Source organism: Ilyonectria robusta, assembly GCF_021365365.1.
Source record: "Ilyonectria robusta strain PMI_751 chromosome Unknown BGZ61scaffold_13, whole genome shotgun sequence".
NCBI lineage: Eukaryota > Fungi > Ascomycota > Sordariomycetes > Hypocreales > Nectriaceae > Ilyonectria > Ilyonectria robusta.
Genome location: NW_025764447.1, coordinates 455,618 through 469,496, shown reverse-complemented (window position 1 = coordinate 469,496; position 13,879 = coordinate 455,618). Strand labels below are relative to the sequence as shown.

General features: G+C 50.9%; 5 protein-coding genes across 5 annotated transcripts; 2 read left to right on the top strand and 3 right to left on the bottom strand.

The window, feature by feature from the left end:
- The first annotated feature begins 222 nt into the window (after nucleotides 1-222).
- On the top strand, nucleotides 223-1,418 carry BGZ61DRAFT_589549 (RTA1 like protein-domain-containing protein). Its single transcript, XM_046256585.1, has 2 exons — nucleotides 223-635; nucleotides 700-1,418. The coding sequence occupies exons 1-2, from the start codon at nucleotides 464-466 to the stop codon at nucleotides 1,374-1,376; spliced, it is 849 nt and encodes a 282-aa protein (XP_046102733.1). The 5' UTR covers nucleotides 223-463; the 3' UTR covers nucleotides 1,377-1,418.
- A 145-nt stretch (nucleotides 1,419-1,563) lies between these two features.
- On the bottom strand, nucleotides 1,564-4,418 carry BGZ61DRAFT_533890 (uncharacterized protein; the record flags this gene model as incomplete). Its single annotated transcript, XM_046254067.1, has 7 exons — nucleotides 1,564-1,769; nucleotides 1,846-2,447; nucleotides 2,499-2,849; nucleotides 2,915-3,278; nucleotides 3,328-3,485; nucleotides 3,546-4,269; nucleotides 4,343-4,418. 7 exons carry the CDS (start codon nucleotides 4,416-4,418, stop codon nucleotides 1,564-1,566), a joined length of 2,481 nt encoding a protein of 826 aa, XP_046102732.1.
- Nucleotides 4,419-5,525: 1,107 nt separating this feature from the next.
- On the bottom strand, nucleotides 5,526-7,797 carry BGZ61DRAFT_507109 (FAD-dependent monooxygenase; the record flags this gene model as incomplete). The annotated part of the gene is made up of 3 exons (XM_046251892.1): nucleotides 5,526-6,989; nucleotides 7,048-7,381; nucleotides 7,758-7,797. 3 exons carry the CDS (start codon nucleotides 7,795-7,797, stop codon nucleotides 5,657-5,659), a joined length of 1,707 nt encoding a protein of 568 aa, XP_046102731.1. The 3' UTR covers nucleotides 5,526-5,656.
- Nucleotides 7,798-8,328: 531 nt separating this feature from the next.
- BGZ61DRAFT_479451 (RTA1 like protein-domain-containing protein) lies at nucleotides 8,329-9,402 on the bottom strand (the record flags this gene model as incomplete). Its single annotated transcript, XM_046249105.1, has 3 exons — nucleotides 8,329-8,798; nucleotides 8,906-9,154; nucleotides 9,225-9,402. 3 exons carry the CDS (start codon nucleotides 9,400-9,402, stop codon nucleotides 8,329-8,331), a joined length of 897 nt encoding a protein of 298 aa, XP_046102730.1.
- Nucleotides 9,403-10,126: 724 nt separating this feature from the next.
- BGZ61DRAFT_507108 (glycosyl hydrolase family 3 N terminal domain-containing protein) lies at nucleotides 10,127-12,591 on the top strand (the record flags this gene model as incomplete). Its single annotated transcript, XM_046251891.1, has 3 exons — nucleotides 10,127-10,217; nucleotides 10,276-10,588; nucleotides 10,647-12,591. The coding sequence occupies 3 exons, from the start codon at nucleotides 10,127-10,129 to the stop codon at nucleotides 12,589-12,591; spliced, it is 2,349 nt and encodes a 782-aa protein (XP_046102729.1).
- Between the last annotated feature and the right edge of the window lie 1,288 nt (nucleotides 12,592-13,879).

The following is a 13,879-nucleotide window of genomic DNA, read 5'->3' as shown; positions in this document are numbered from 1 at the left end:
ACTAGCTTGTTCCATCACCGTATTGAATACGTATACGTATATACTCGTATCTGAATACTCGTATTTCGAGGATGGCGCTACTGCGATGCAGGTAGAAGTACTTTCGTGCCGGAAATGGGCAAATCGGGTTGATCCGCCGAGTAGACTAGCTCAAGCTAACAAGACCGTATCTCTCTCGCTTTATACGAGCGAATGAGATCTTTTACGCGTCAACCGTTGTCACTTTAATTATGGGCTCAGTGTCAAGGATTAAGATATCATTGTTTATATATCATGCTCCTCTACCCCGCAGCTGGGTCAGGTTGTAAACATCTTCTTGCTATTTTAGCCTCTGCCTCCCCTCGCATTGGAACAACCCTCTCGTTACTCTCGCGCCACTGGCCTGCCTGTATTACCGACCGAACCCTCCATCTCGTCGAATTGCTGCCGTTCCCCGCCGAGGATACTCCACCTACGACCCAAGATGCCAGAATTGAAGCCTTACAGAGGGGATTATTACCTCTGGCGTTACATCCCATCGACACCAGCTGCAGGCATATTCACAGCCTTGTTCGCCTTGGGAACCGCCTACATAGCATGGCGCATGTTCAAGAGCCGTGCATGGTTCTGCACCGCCTTTGTTATCGGTGGCCTCCGTTCGTCTCGTCCTTCCCCAAAATGCTCGCGCGTTGTATCTGTTTCTGATTCGAGTCCCTTCAGTTGAGCTCGTCGGCTACGCCGCTCGGGCAACGGCCAGAGACCAAACCGAGAAGCTCATGCCTTATGTCATCCAGAGCACCTTCATCCTCGTCGCACCAGCCCTTTTCGCCGCGTCGGTATACATGGTTTTGGCTCGCGTGATTCGGAGTGTCGGCGCTGAATCGCTATCCATCGTTCCCTTGAAGTGGCTCACCAAGATCTTTGTCAGCGGCGACATTCTATCTTTTGTTGTTCAAGCCAGTGGCGCTGGGGTCTTGGTTACCGCTGATTCAATGAAGATGGGGGAGAACATTATCCTGGGGGGACTATTTGTCCAAATCATCATGTTTGGGCTATTCGCCACAACAGCGGCCATGTTCCACGTCAGGATCCGGCGGCAGCCCTCGGCAGCATCTCTTGATGAAAAGTCCACCTGGAAGAGCACAATGTTGATGCTTTACGTTGTCAGCGCCTTGATCATGGTACGTTCGATTTTCCGCGTTGTGGAGTATATAATGGGGTATGATGGCTATCCACTGCGTAACGAGTGGACTCTTTATGTCTTTGACGCAGTTTTGATGTTTGGGGTTGTCGTGGCGTTTGCGTGGAGATTCCCTGGTAACTTTCGTCTTGAGGAGACGAGTGAGGTTGAGATGGAAACAAGAGATGGGAGAGTGGAGAGACCTCCGTACGTGTAAATAGGTAGTAAGATGCTGGGAGATCAATTCATTAAGAACGTGTTTTTAATTAATCAACTTTCCTCTTAAGCGCATGGGCTTGTCTTTGGAAGAACTAAGTATGACATAATTGTTAACTCCTGTGGTGAATCCTTGCGATTTGAAGAGTCGACCTCATTTACCCAAATCGAAGTCAAATACCAAAATCTCAAGCAGGCAACTCTCCCTTTCTCATTGCGTCAAATATATCCATCACTACTTTATCCTCAACACCCTCCTTTCGGGCCTTATCTGTCAAGTATCGACCCTCTATACGCTTTGCTAGCTGAATCGAACGACGAGTTCTGGAATTGGCAGTAGCCCACACGCTTTTGTAAATGCCCTGGAGCGGATACACGGCCATCCCCATTGTAGCTGTTGATTACATCCGCATTAGATTATACACTGATGTAGTATCCAATCGCTATGGCCATGGAGGACGATGACTTACCAGTAAAGAGCTTACTAAAAAGACCGGCAAATCCCTTACCGACGCCTTTCACGGCCCCAAGTGGACCTTGTCTCTGGGCACCTCGATATGGAAGGATGAAAAGCCCCCCTACTCCGTCTACAACGCCGTAGAAGACAGACTTGGCGCCAACGACAGCTCCAGACCTCCAGTCGTGAATCTCCCCGTAATCTCGGACCTCTTCGCCGTACAGCAGCGGCATGCTTCGAAAGCCCTCGGTAAAGGCGAAGGGTATGATGATTAGACCGCTAGCATAGTGCTTCAAGAAAGTTCCCATGCTAGACGAAGCGGCCGTCATCACAGCCGTAGGGTCAACACATCCTCTTGTATTCTGCTTCGTTCTCGGGATTACGGACATCTGGACCCCGGGTAATGCAGGCGGTAAACTCACATGTGTGGTAGGCTGTAAAATATTCGAATCCTCAGGTCCGCTCTTTCTTTGATCTTGATATGCCTGCACTGGTCTCGCGACAACATCCGTGGCAGCCTTTATCAAGCTGGAACTCACACCCATTGCGGCGGACACGGTACCTGTGATGGGGTCCCACCGGCGAGTCTCGATGATGGTTCGATGGCTTTCATTGCTAGAAAGTGTCAGCCTTGGGTTTTCAGTCTCGAAGTTTGAGGCGCCTTACAGCTGGATGCGACTGAACTCGATCTTGAGATGAGTAGAGAGAATCTCGGCCGCAACTTTGGATAGAGTAATCCGAGTTCGTCCTTTCTTGAAGGCCCACGCGGCTGGATAGCCCTTGAGAATGTCGCATTCGAGGTACCTTGTAGGAAGGTTTGCGTGGAAGGACGACACGGCTGCTTTCACTCCTGACTCTGTCTTCATCTTCGCTGCGATTTCCTGGGCCGCATCAGCAGCCTCTGGCGTCAGACAGAAACGAATGGCTGCGGCAAGAGTCTCAACAGTCAGAGACTTTTGAGGGATAGGCTTCGGACCAGCCCCTGCGGCGGCGACCATGTCGCCCCAGAACGGCTGACTATTCCATTGTCAGTTGGTTCTTGACGGCGGGGAGTTGCGTAACTCGAGGACTAGGAAACTGACTCTCCGAAGAAGGGGACAATAGTGGTCGGCCGTCCGTTCAGAAGCCCACACGCGGTTGTGCCTGCACCGCCGTGATGGACAACGGCTGCCACATGCTGGAATAGCCACTCATGGGGGCAGTCGCCTAGGTACATGACGTTCTCCGACTCGGGACCGTCAAGCTTGCTCCAGCCCCTCGAGATAAGCGCCCGTGTTCCGGTAACGCGAACAGCTTCGTTTATCATCGCGGACATCTTTTGCGGATCATCGATGACAATACTGCCGAACCCAATGTAGACAGGCGGTGGGCCGCGTTGAAGGAATTCGTCGAGATCGGTCGGAGGTGTATAGTTGGGTGGCTCGCGAAAGAAGAATCCGCAAACATCTCCTCTAGTTAGAAGTGATGAAGTTCCTGGATTGATTCTGGGACTTACCAATATGTGATCCCCAATCTGCTGGCTTGGGCACCAGTGCAGGAGACCAGCAATAGGTGAAGGGGACCCGTAATGTTTCCGCAAGACGTGGCCCTTCTGAGAAGGCCACCGGCTCTAAATCAATATCCTCCCTCCACTCGTTGATTATATCGCCGAGGCTATCATTAATACATCAGTTATTCACCCTGGCATTTCCAAAGGGGATGCATGTGACGTACCCTTGCCAAGTCAGAAATTCAACAACCGCGTAGGATATATAATTGGCAGTCAGAGGTTCAGTCCCAGAGCCTTTGCCAATCTTAATATTCGCCAACGGATGGGGAAACGCCCTGGTGCTCGTCCACGGCATTGTAAACATCAGGTGAACGGGTATGCCAAGAGCTTGCGCGCAGTGCAGATGAGCAAAACTCGGAGGGTTAGCGATAATTGCATCCGCAACGAAGGGGGCTGATGATATCGGATCAGATTCGATGCAGGATCGCCAGAAGCCTTTGAGCATTTCTGACATCATTTTCCGTTTCTTCTGGATATCGCCATCTCGTAGACTCTGCATACTAGGGATTAATCCAGGATTGCGCACCATATATGCCATCAACTCGGCCGGGTCGCCGCCAATAGGAAAGAACTCTAGTCCAGCCGTGCGGACAAAAGAGTCGAAAACATTGTGCGTCGCCAACCGCACTCGATGTCCATGCTTTTGAAGTTCCGTGCCGAGTGCGATGAATGGTTGGACGTCGCCACGACTGCCGACCACCTGAATGACGATGTTGAGCTTGATTCGAAACGGCTCCGAGTCGGGATTTCGGGGGGTTATATATTCGTAGGGCGGCGCTTCGGAGTCGTCTTCGTAATCTTGTGTTGGGATGCCCTTGAGGTTTGGAAGGAAAAGCGAGAGAGACTTGACGACGCGCGAATCCAGGTCGACATCGAGGCGTCCATCATCTGTTCATGACTTCGTTTAGATACAAATAACCCTAAGCGCGTGATGGAGTCGTGATTCTTGGAGTTCCCAAACCTTTAACTGCAGGCTGCTTGGTGAGCAAGTCTCCTGGCACAACGAAGTCGAGATCAACAGCTTTGTTGTCGGCCATGTCTGGGACAGACATTAAAATCGGATGTCGAGGGGTTGGCGTGTCAATCGCAAGCAAAGATCTGGTAGAAGATGGCCAGACTGACTGGGGTGGGAGTTGAGGTAAAGAATCGTGATTCCTCATGCAATGAAATGGAGAAAGACACCGAATTCAAGATGCCAAATAGCCTATCTAGTGTTCTAGGGTTCTTTAAGATTACCTACGCGTCCTTTGTGCCAAGTGGCTTTATATTTGCACCAGTCGTTTCCACTTCGCAAGTCTATATTTATTTCTGGGGGTGACGATCTTGATACATGTAACATACCTTAGCTGATACGTGGTACGGATACGTCGTATTCAAGTATTCTGCTACGCTAGCCAACCTTCGCGCTTCCGGGCTGTGCCAACTAGCGGCGATCCGCGCTCGCCCCTTACAGCAGCCTCCTTGATCTCACCGCTAGCTTTTCACAGCCGAAAGGCTGATCAATGTTGCATAATCTAGACCTGCCTTGAGGTTAGCCCCTGAATAGACAGGGTGCCCTTCGACCATCCACATCTTAATTCATGGTAGCTTGGACGAAAGACAAATTCCGATGTTGACTTCAACTAGTGGCGAAGTCTTGAATGTAGAGGCACATATCATCCCTGACTCGAACATTGTAGCGCGCTCTGCTGATGAGAGATGACTTAGTGAAGACCAAACCCACCCGACAGAGGAGGACGTCGTCCGCAGCAACATGTAATGGAAAGAGGAAGTTAGGAAGGATTTACAGATCAAGGATGCACATATGACATTGTGGAATCCTAGGTACAGTGCTTTTGCATGCACCTCGATAGAACAAAGTATCGACTCGGTAAACTGACGCGGTTTTTATGGGCAAAAGCTAAGCTGTATGAGGTTTAGATTTCCTAAATCATTGGTTATACAAAAGCCCGAAGGCAATAAGTGGGGGAAGGATTCCGCGTCAATTTACCGTCGATAGGTACGGTACAACGACATGAGCTGTTGTGACACCTTGGCCATGGAAACAGAGCCAAGATAAAAGGGTTTGTCTATTTTAAGAAAGAAAAAAAAGCGTGATCTCTATATAAGAAGTAGCACCACCACTTCAAGCACTAACCAGGCTAGCTATCGGTCAGAATGTTAAAACTGTATGGGCCCAAAGATACTACCCATTCATCCCCAGCACCCTTACAGCGCATAGTCTACTTCCACTGCCCCAAAATTTCCACATGATATGCAAGGTGAATAGACTCCACTACTTTCGACAGAGTTTTCCGCTGTTCAGGTTGTAATCCCACAAGTGACTGCCCACACCGGAGAGTGCAAACAGGCTAGCAGTGGGGTCGTACTTCTCCTTGATACGGACCAAGCGATCGTAATTTCCTCCGAAATAGTCGTATTGGAAGTTTCCGTTGAAAGGATTGGCCTCGTCGATGTAAGAGCCAGACTTCGGCGCCCACTCGCGCCACACAGCCTCCTTGTTCTCCTCTACCCATGTAGCTGCAACAGCCAAAGCGTCGTGCGGCGCAGAATCCGTCATGTTTATATTGGCTCCGGTACTGATGAGGTGCACGTAGGCCTCCCTCCAGGCTGGGTTTAAGGCGCCTCGCATGGCGGGCTCGACTCCCTTAGGCCCAAGTCCGCCTTGGAGGCCAAAGACCAACATAGAAGTCCGTCCTTCTACCTGCGACCGCGTGATCTTTTGAAGGTATGATCGCAAGCTGGGAAATTCGATGAAGGACAGCTCCCGGCGACCAAGCAAGCGGCTCGAAACCAAGCTAATGTCTCCTCCACGACTGGGAGACGAGTTCAGGTCGGCGAAAAAGGACATATAACTGGAGAAGGTGGTTGGGTCCGAAAGCTGGACCGACAACGACTGATTCCTCCCATCTGAAAGAATCTCTTGGTTTAGGGGCTCCAGAAGCGACTTAAAGGCAGCCGCAGTGATGTTGAAGGCAAAGAAGGTCATCGACAGCTCGACTCCCCGCTCGAAGGCCTCGCCGGACCGCGGCATGTTGACCGTCGTTGCCCTACCGTTCCCTGTCATGCCAAGGTCCATCAGATCCGGCAGAGACCGGTAGAATAATGCCAAAGCGTCCCAAGATGCATTTGCAGCTTCCGTCGAGTTGTCCATTATTGAAATAGACAAGGTGCTCATGACAACGTTTCTGGGGACAGGGTATGTACGCAGCACGTACTCGGTTACGACGCCAAATACACCCGGCCCACCGCCTCTGATGGCCCATAGCAAGTCTTGGTTCTGGGCCTCGTTGGCTACCAGGACCTGTCCCTCTGTGGTGACAACGGTAGCCTGCAAGACTTGGTCGGCGGCGAGGCCGTAGTGACTCGAAAGAGGACCGTGGCCACCGCCCCCGATGAAGCCCCCGAGGCCAACTGTTGAGTCCTGTCCACTTATCACAGTCCTACCAATTGCAACTGCAGCCTGGAGGACTTCACCCCAGTTGCTACCGCTCCCAATGATTGCTGCGTGCTCTGTTCCATTACCGAGAGGACGGGCCCATTGTGCATCGAACTCGATCTCCTTGAGCTGGTGGGTCCAAATTGACAACGCGTATGCCCCGCTCGACCTTTAAACACGTCAACCTTTTGCCCCAGGAATTTAGGCTGGCTAGCATATCCACTCACCTGCCGTTGAGATCATGTCCGGTTCCTTTGATGACGAGCCGGATGTTCCGCGAGCTCGCCCACGCCGTTGTTGTTGCTATAGTCTCCGCCGTGGACGCATTGAGGATGTACTGCGGCAGACCACCAATCTCACATGTCTGCTCGCTGTAAGCGTAGTCGTTTGGAGGCACGCAGGAGCTGTTGGCCCAGTAGGAATAATCGATTGACTCAGGGAGCCTGGCATGAAAAGCAGAGTGGAACCAGTTTTCCTGCACCGTGTCGCAGCTGACAGTCGAGTCAAAGGGGTTATCGTCAAGGCATGATGATGCTACCGGTCGAGTCTTGATCAACTCACCTCCGACCGATTGGTTCAAAGCATTCCATTACTCAGTGCTTGGCCAGGTCGGGTCGAAAGGAGTGGTCTTGCAAGAAACAGCTCCGTAGGTAGAGCCAAAAAGTAGCGAGCTCGCAAGGAAGGCTGGTTTGCACATGACGGATTGTTGGTGTAGTTGAAATCTTACTACGAGGCTTGAAGGGGTATTATATACTTGGCCATGTATTCGAAAATATATGGCAACCTAGTTAAGGGGTAGGGCCAAAGCCGGCAGATCGGCAGAAAATCTTGCCAAGGTACCGAATACGCGGTTTAAACCAATATTGTCGGCCTGAATTACAAGCTCCACCCAATCCATTTGTTCGTGTCTGTCGTACAGCGCTCAGACGAAACTCACCTGTGGGTGATCGTATCACGTCTGGCAAGTCTAATTGCATACGCGTATCGGCGGTGAAATAGCAGCCATTAGAGATGCCAAGCAGCAAAGTTAATTGGAATTATTGACATCACTCTGTAAACTGGGAGTTTTCGCATTGCGATCCTTTGGTGTTACCGGCGCAGTTTCCAGACCTCAATCCACGGTCTCGTACTGACTAATCGTCAACAACAGGTGAAGCAAATGCGGGAGAGAGTAGACGAAAATATTCGCGCCACCTCTTCATGGAGTTATGGCTACTAGAGGATAAGAAAGCAGGCGGTGTGTAGTATGCAACGCTGTGATTTCTGTGACGTGGAGCTACTTGTTATCTTGGTCTCTTGTACGTTATAGTCAAAGTCATAAGCTGTTAGAACCCGCATTCACTTGAGATACGTGGTTTAGTAACAAATGAATCGATATTGTAGGAAATCTCATATACCAAATATGAACACTCTAATTGCAGCCAATGCATTCAATCTACCAAAATGTTGCCCTGTTGACCCATCACTGAGAGCCTCTAACCTTCTGCCCCGAGCCGCCGATATTTTAATCAACTCCTCATGTAGCCGCCACGTCCTGGTGCCATAGGGTAACTGTCGGGGACTCCCTCAAAATCCACACCGCTATCTAAAATCTTATGTTCCACAAGAATAGTGCTTGGATGGAACACGGCGAACACTGCCGTAACGGCAAGCATCAGCAGGGCATCCAAGACGTAGGAATAGACCTCCTTCTGCATCAAGCTGCCGTTGTTCCCCTGCGCATACTCTATCATGCGGAATACGGAACGCACGCTGATAAGCAGGCTGGCGAAATAGAGCACCAAGATGAACTTCCTCCATGGGCTGCTGGTGGTCTGTGATTTTATAGTCGGGCGTCTCGAGATTCTGACGTGGAATACAGCAGTGACAATAATGAAAAAGCCAAAAAAGATGAGTTGGATAGCCAGGCCAAGCAGGATGACATTGTTACCGGTGTTAATGGATGATTCGGAGTCGGCCATTGCGAGTAAACCGCCACCTATGAGTTTGTCAGATCATCTAGTGGTTCCCGATATAGACGATTAAACTATTGGCGATTTGAGATGCATCTGGAAATATTCTTCCTGGCATCAAGTGGTGACATACCTCCAGATTGTCCAAATAATGACAGAATATCTCCCAGGAGGAAGAACTTCGTGAGCCAATTTACCCGGATTAAAGAATAATCTTGCCCATCGAGGTTTCGAATAAGACGACCGAGGACCATATAGATGGATGCGGCGAAAAAGGCCGGACCGAGAAGGATCAACATGCTCTGAATGATGTACGGAACCAGGCTCCAGTCGGGAGTTTGTTTGGCGGAGTACGCGCGCGCGGCGTATCCGATGGTTTCGACTTGAGCCAAGAACAGCGTCAGCAAAAGGCGAGCAAGAACGTCAAAAGCACCAGTCTCTAGCAATCTTACATAGGCATCCTACGAAGAAGGGGATGAAAGACCAAGTCCTCGTCTTGATGATGAGCTGGATATGACGGAACGAGGCGGCGCCAAAGAAAAGAGCGAAAATAACCGCCCCGGCAACGGAAGGGTCATAGTGATATAATTTGAACCCGGTGTCGGCACTCGCGTCGGAATCTGAAGACATGGCGACTTGTTTGTCAAATCGATGGAAAAATACCAGAGTCGGCTGTAGAAAAGAGCGTATCGAAGAGAGTATAGGGAAACCGGATGGATGAGAGCGAGACACCTGAGAAAAGATAATTTATATCTTCATTTTGTCCTGCACGGCTGCCTCTGAGTTGTCTCAAATTGACCTCCCTTGAGATTATTCAATGCATGAGTACTGGGCCATTTTGTCGGCCGGTTGGTGGATCTGATCAAGGCTGTGTCCATCGCATTCACGTATCGGCTACGAGAGAGGCTCGGATTGCCTGTGGATCAGTTGCATCCACGTCTCACCGGCTCAAGTTTGGTAGAACCCAGGCTACGAGAACGCAGGGGGACGCGAATACGCATTAATACGTGAATACGACGTATTCAGCGGGGATCGATTCAGCCAGTCTCTTCCCCAGTTTGTTCGCTGTCAAGTGCCAACTGGAGACACACCTTAGCGTGCGCATTCCCCGGTCCCAGTTAGACTAGGGTTCCGGTCTATTCTATTCGGCCCGTTCTTTACCCCATATTTCGCTACCGGCTCCAGAGGTGAATGATGGAGTATGGCGGCAGCAGACCCATTGCCTCGGGTACCCCATAACGATAGTTCGTGATCCGTAGTTTAAATATCTGTCTAAGAGCCGTCGAGTCTTGAAGAAAAGAAGGAAACATTATCCTCCATCCTATACTCGACTTGTCCCAACTACTTCTCTCCCATGCGTTTTCGTGACACTTGGGCCCTCGTGGCCACCGCTGTGCTGTTGCAGCTAGACTCAGCAGCTGCATCGTCCCCGGGATCGCCGCTTTGTAAGTCCCCACCTAGACAGTTTACGCACGAAGCAGCTTCTGACTTGTTTTGATACAGCCTGGAAGGCGGCATCTGAAAAGGCCAGCCGTTTTGTGTCCCAACTTGACACGTCCGAGAAGGTCGGCCTCGTCTCCGGAGGCTACCTTAGCAAAAGCCTGGCTTGCGTCGGGGCAATTGGAGCTATTGAACGCCTTGGTTTCGAGGGGATATGCTTCTCAGATGGGCCGAGTGGTTATGCTCGCTCAGATGGCGTTAGCGTGTTCCCGTCTGGAATCACTGTGGCAGCGACTTGGGACAGACAACTCATGTACCAGCGCGCTGTCGCCATTGGAACCGAGTTCAGAGACAAAGGCTCTCACGTTCATCTAGGGCAAGTTATACCTGGAATTCGTGTTGCAACTTGACAACATCAATTAACCATTACACAGACCTTCGTCGGGGCCAATAGGTCGCCATGCGCTGGGAGGAAGAAACTGGGAAAGCTTTGGTCCGGATCCATACCTCGCAGGCATTGCCATGGCTGCTTCAGTATCTGGTATCCAGTCCGTCAGTGTTCAGGCATGCTCCAAACACTACATTGGAAACGAACAAGAAACCCAGCGAACTCAAACCACCCAGGATGACGGAACTGTCATAGAAGCCATTTCTGCCAACATTGACGATCGCACACTCCACGAACTATATCTGTGGCCCTTTGCAAATGCCGTCCAGGCGGGGACGGCAACTGTTATGTGCTCCTATAATCGCGTCAACGGAACCTACTCCTGCGCTAACCCGGAGACGCTGTCGATCCTGAAGGACGAGCTGGCGTTTCCAGGATATGTCGTATCTGACTGGTACGCCACCCATGGAACGACGGACTTTGCCAATGCTGGGCTGGATGTTGAAATGCCAGGCAATGTGAGCGCGCTCGCGGGTCCAGCGTATTTTGGCGAGTTGCTTCTCGAGGCCGTCAACAACGGCACTGTATCGAAAGCCCGCCTCAGCAACATGGCTGAAAGAGTTCTCACACCATATTTCGCTTTGCGCCAAGACAAGAACTTTCCTTCCTTGGATCCTGCCAACGGGGCTGCCATGTTGACCTACCAGTACGGCCATGGTTCCAGCCTTGCCGCGTACTACCCAGAAGTCCCCGCCCGCGATGTTCGCCGTGACCACGCGAAGCTGATCCGCGAAGTTGGCGCTGCGGGAACAGTCCTGCTTAAGAATCTGAACGGAACTCTGCCCTTGACAGGGGAGAAGCAATTCGGCGTTTTCGGAAACGACGCTTCGTATCCGACTATTGGCTCGGTCTTCCTCGGTAGCCAAACAGAAGGCTTTGAGATGGGCACGGTCGATATTGGCGGCGGGTCAGGAACCGTTCGACATACGAAGCTTGTGACACCTCTGGAGGCTATTCAGAAGCGTGTCGATGCCCTCGGCGGTCGGGTGCAGGTCCTCCTTGACAACAACGAGATAATGGATGGCCGATTCAGGACGATTTATCCGACTCCTGAAGTCTGTCTTGTCTTCCTCAAGGCATACGCTGGAGAAGGTCATGACAGGCAGTCAATTGACCTCGAGTGGAACGCCACGGCAGTTGTGGAGAGTACAGCATCTATATGTACAAACACGATTGTCGTCGTACACGCCCCTGGGGTTATTTCGATGCCATGGGCGGACAACGAGAATGTCACAGCCATCTTGTTGGCCCACTACCCAGGAGAGCAGTCTGGCAATTCTATCGTCGATCTTCTCTGGGGCGACGTTGAGCCATCGGGCCGTCTCCCATATTCGATTCCCAAGAACCAGTCAGACTACGGCCCAGCTATAGTCAACCTGACGTCTTCAGACATCAGTCCCGATGCATGGAATGCAGATTTCAACGAGGGGCAGATGATCGATTACCGGCACTTCGATGCTGAAGGTATCGACCCGGCGTATGAGTTCGGGTTCGGGCTTTCTTACACAAAGTTCCAGATGGGGCGTGATCTTCAGATCAAGGTCAAGTCTGGGGTATCCAGTCTCGCAGATAAATCCAAGGGTATTGCTCCTGGAGGACTTAAAGATCTTTGGGCGACTGTCGCAAATGTTACAGTCGAGATAAGCAACGTGGGAAGCTCTGCAGGCTACGCTGTGCCTCAACTATATGTCTCCTTCCCCAAGGACACCACTCCTGAAAACACGCCTGTCAAAGTGCTTAGGGGCTTCGAGAAAGTGCATCTTAAGCGTGGGGAAAAGAAGAAGGTATCGTTTGAACTTATGAGAAGGGATTTGAGCTTCTGGGCTGCGACTGAAAAGAGGTGGGTAATTCCCGATGGAAAGTTTACTTTTCGAGCTGGATTCAGCTCCAAGCTTTTGATGGTTGAGGCCAAGGCTACCATTTCAAAATGAGTTCAACGGCAGCAGCAGGACGAGCAGTCTCTCTGATACCTGTGTGAGCAGCGGTGACCCTTGCCAGACAATCGTCTTTATATAGTAGCACGCAAATCCTCCTCGGGCACTATACGCCTCCGCATTAAATGTCTGAAAAGCTCTCAATATATGCAGATACACTAAGATGAACACGGACAGACATTCATATCAAACGCTTTGATTCGTCCGAGAACAGCGCCACGAAATGATACATTTACGGTGTATGCTATCTGCCACTCCATGAGCATCTCAGGGCGCCGGACGATGGGGTTGTTCAAGTTGTACGGAATAATCCAGAATTTTTCAGCAAGAAAACAGAGCATAAAGATATATGGGAAAAAGTATATTTCTGTACCGATACCTGCAACAGAGCGACATGTTCGTGGCTTTCCTTTGCGTCCGCATCTGCCCTATGCCGTCTTTTGGCGCATTTGCTTGGCAAAGCTCATGCAAAGATTGAGAAAACATAACAGACCCTTACCAAATACTTAAAACTCCTCATTTCCTGACACCTCTGGATATCTCCCCTGCTTTTACAATCCTTACTGACCCCTCGTCGTTACCTAGTTCCGTCTCGCCGCCTAATGAAGGGATAGGTATCCGCCACCCCGCGGAGACCGATTTCACTAGAGGTATAGGGTAGCCAGCTTGGCAGTTGGTTTGGTAGTGAATCTGGCTGAAACTGCCTCGGTGTCCGTAGATGTTCATGTATCGATACAAAACTGTCATCTCATGATGGTTGCTCCATCTTACATAGCCTCAAGCACTCGAGCCGGTCTATATAGCTCTTCAATCTCCACACTTTGCTATTCTTAACGAGGCTGGACGCGTGTCTGAGTAGTACTGTACTAAGGTATGTCTAAATACCGGTAGTAGTACTAATTCACCGGTAGTGGATCCGTCGATCCGCGGCTTCATTGGAGTCGGCGGAGCAGCCGGAATTCGAATGTCAGCACGGCGCAGACGCAGACGCACAGCCCAATGACGCGTTTCGAATTGCACAAGCCATTTGGTGCGCTCTGTGTTTTCGCCCCTGAATTTAAACTCGGCTTCCCTTGCTCGCCCACTCTCGTCTCGTGCTCTGTCGACCGTCGACTCTGGAATGCTGACTTGTTGGCAGTCCGAATCAGAAGCTTGATCAAGCATCCCGAGAGCATCACACCGACTGTGGCAGGATTGACTAGTCAACACTCTACACCTCGTTACGCAGCTGCAGACCTGCCGTTAGCCGTTCCCAGCCTGAAAGACCATCCATCACACCTCCTCC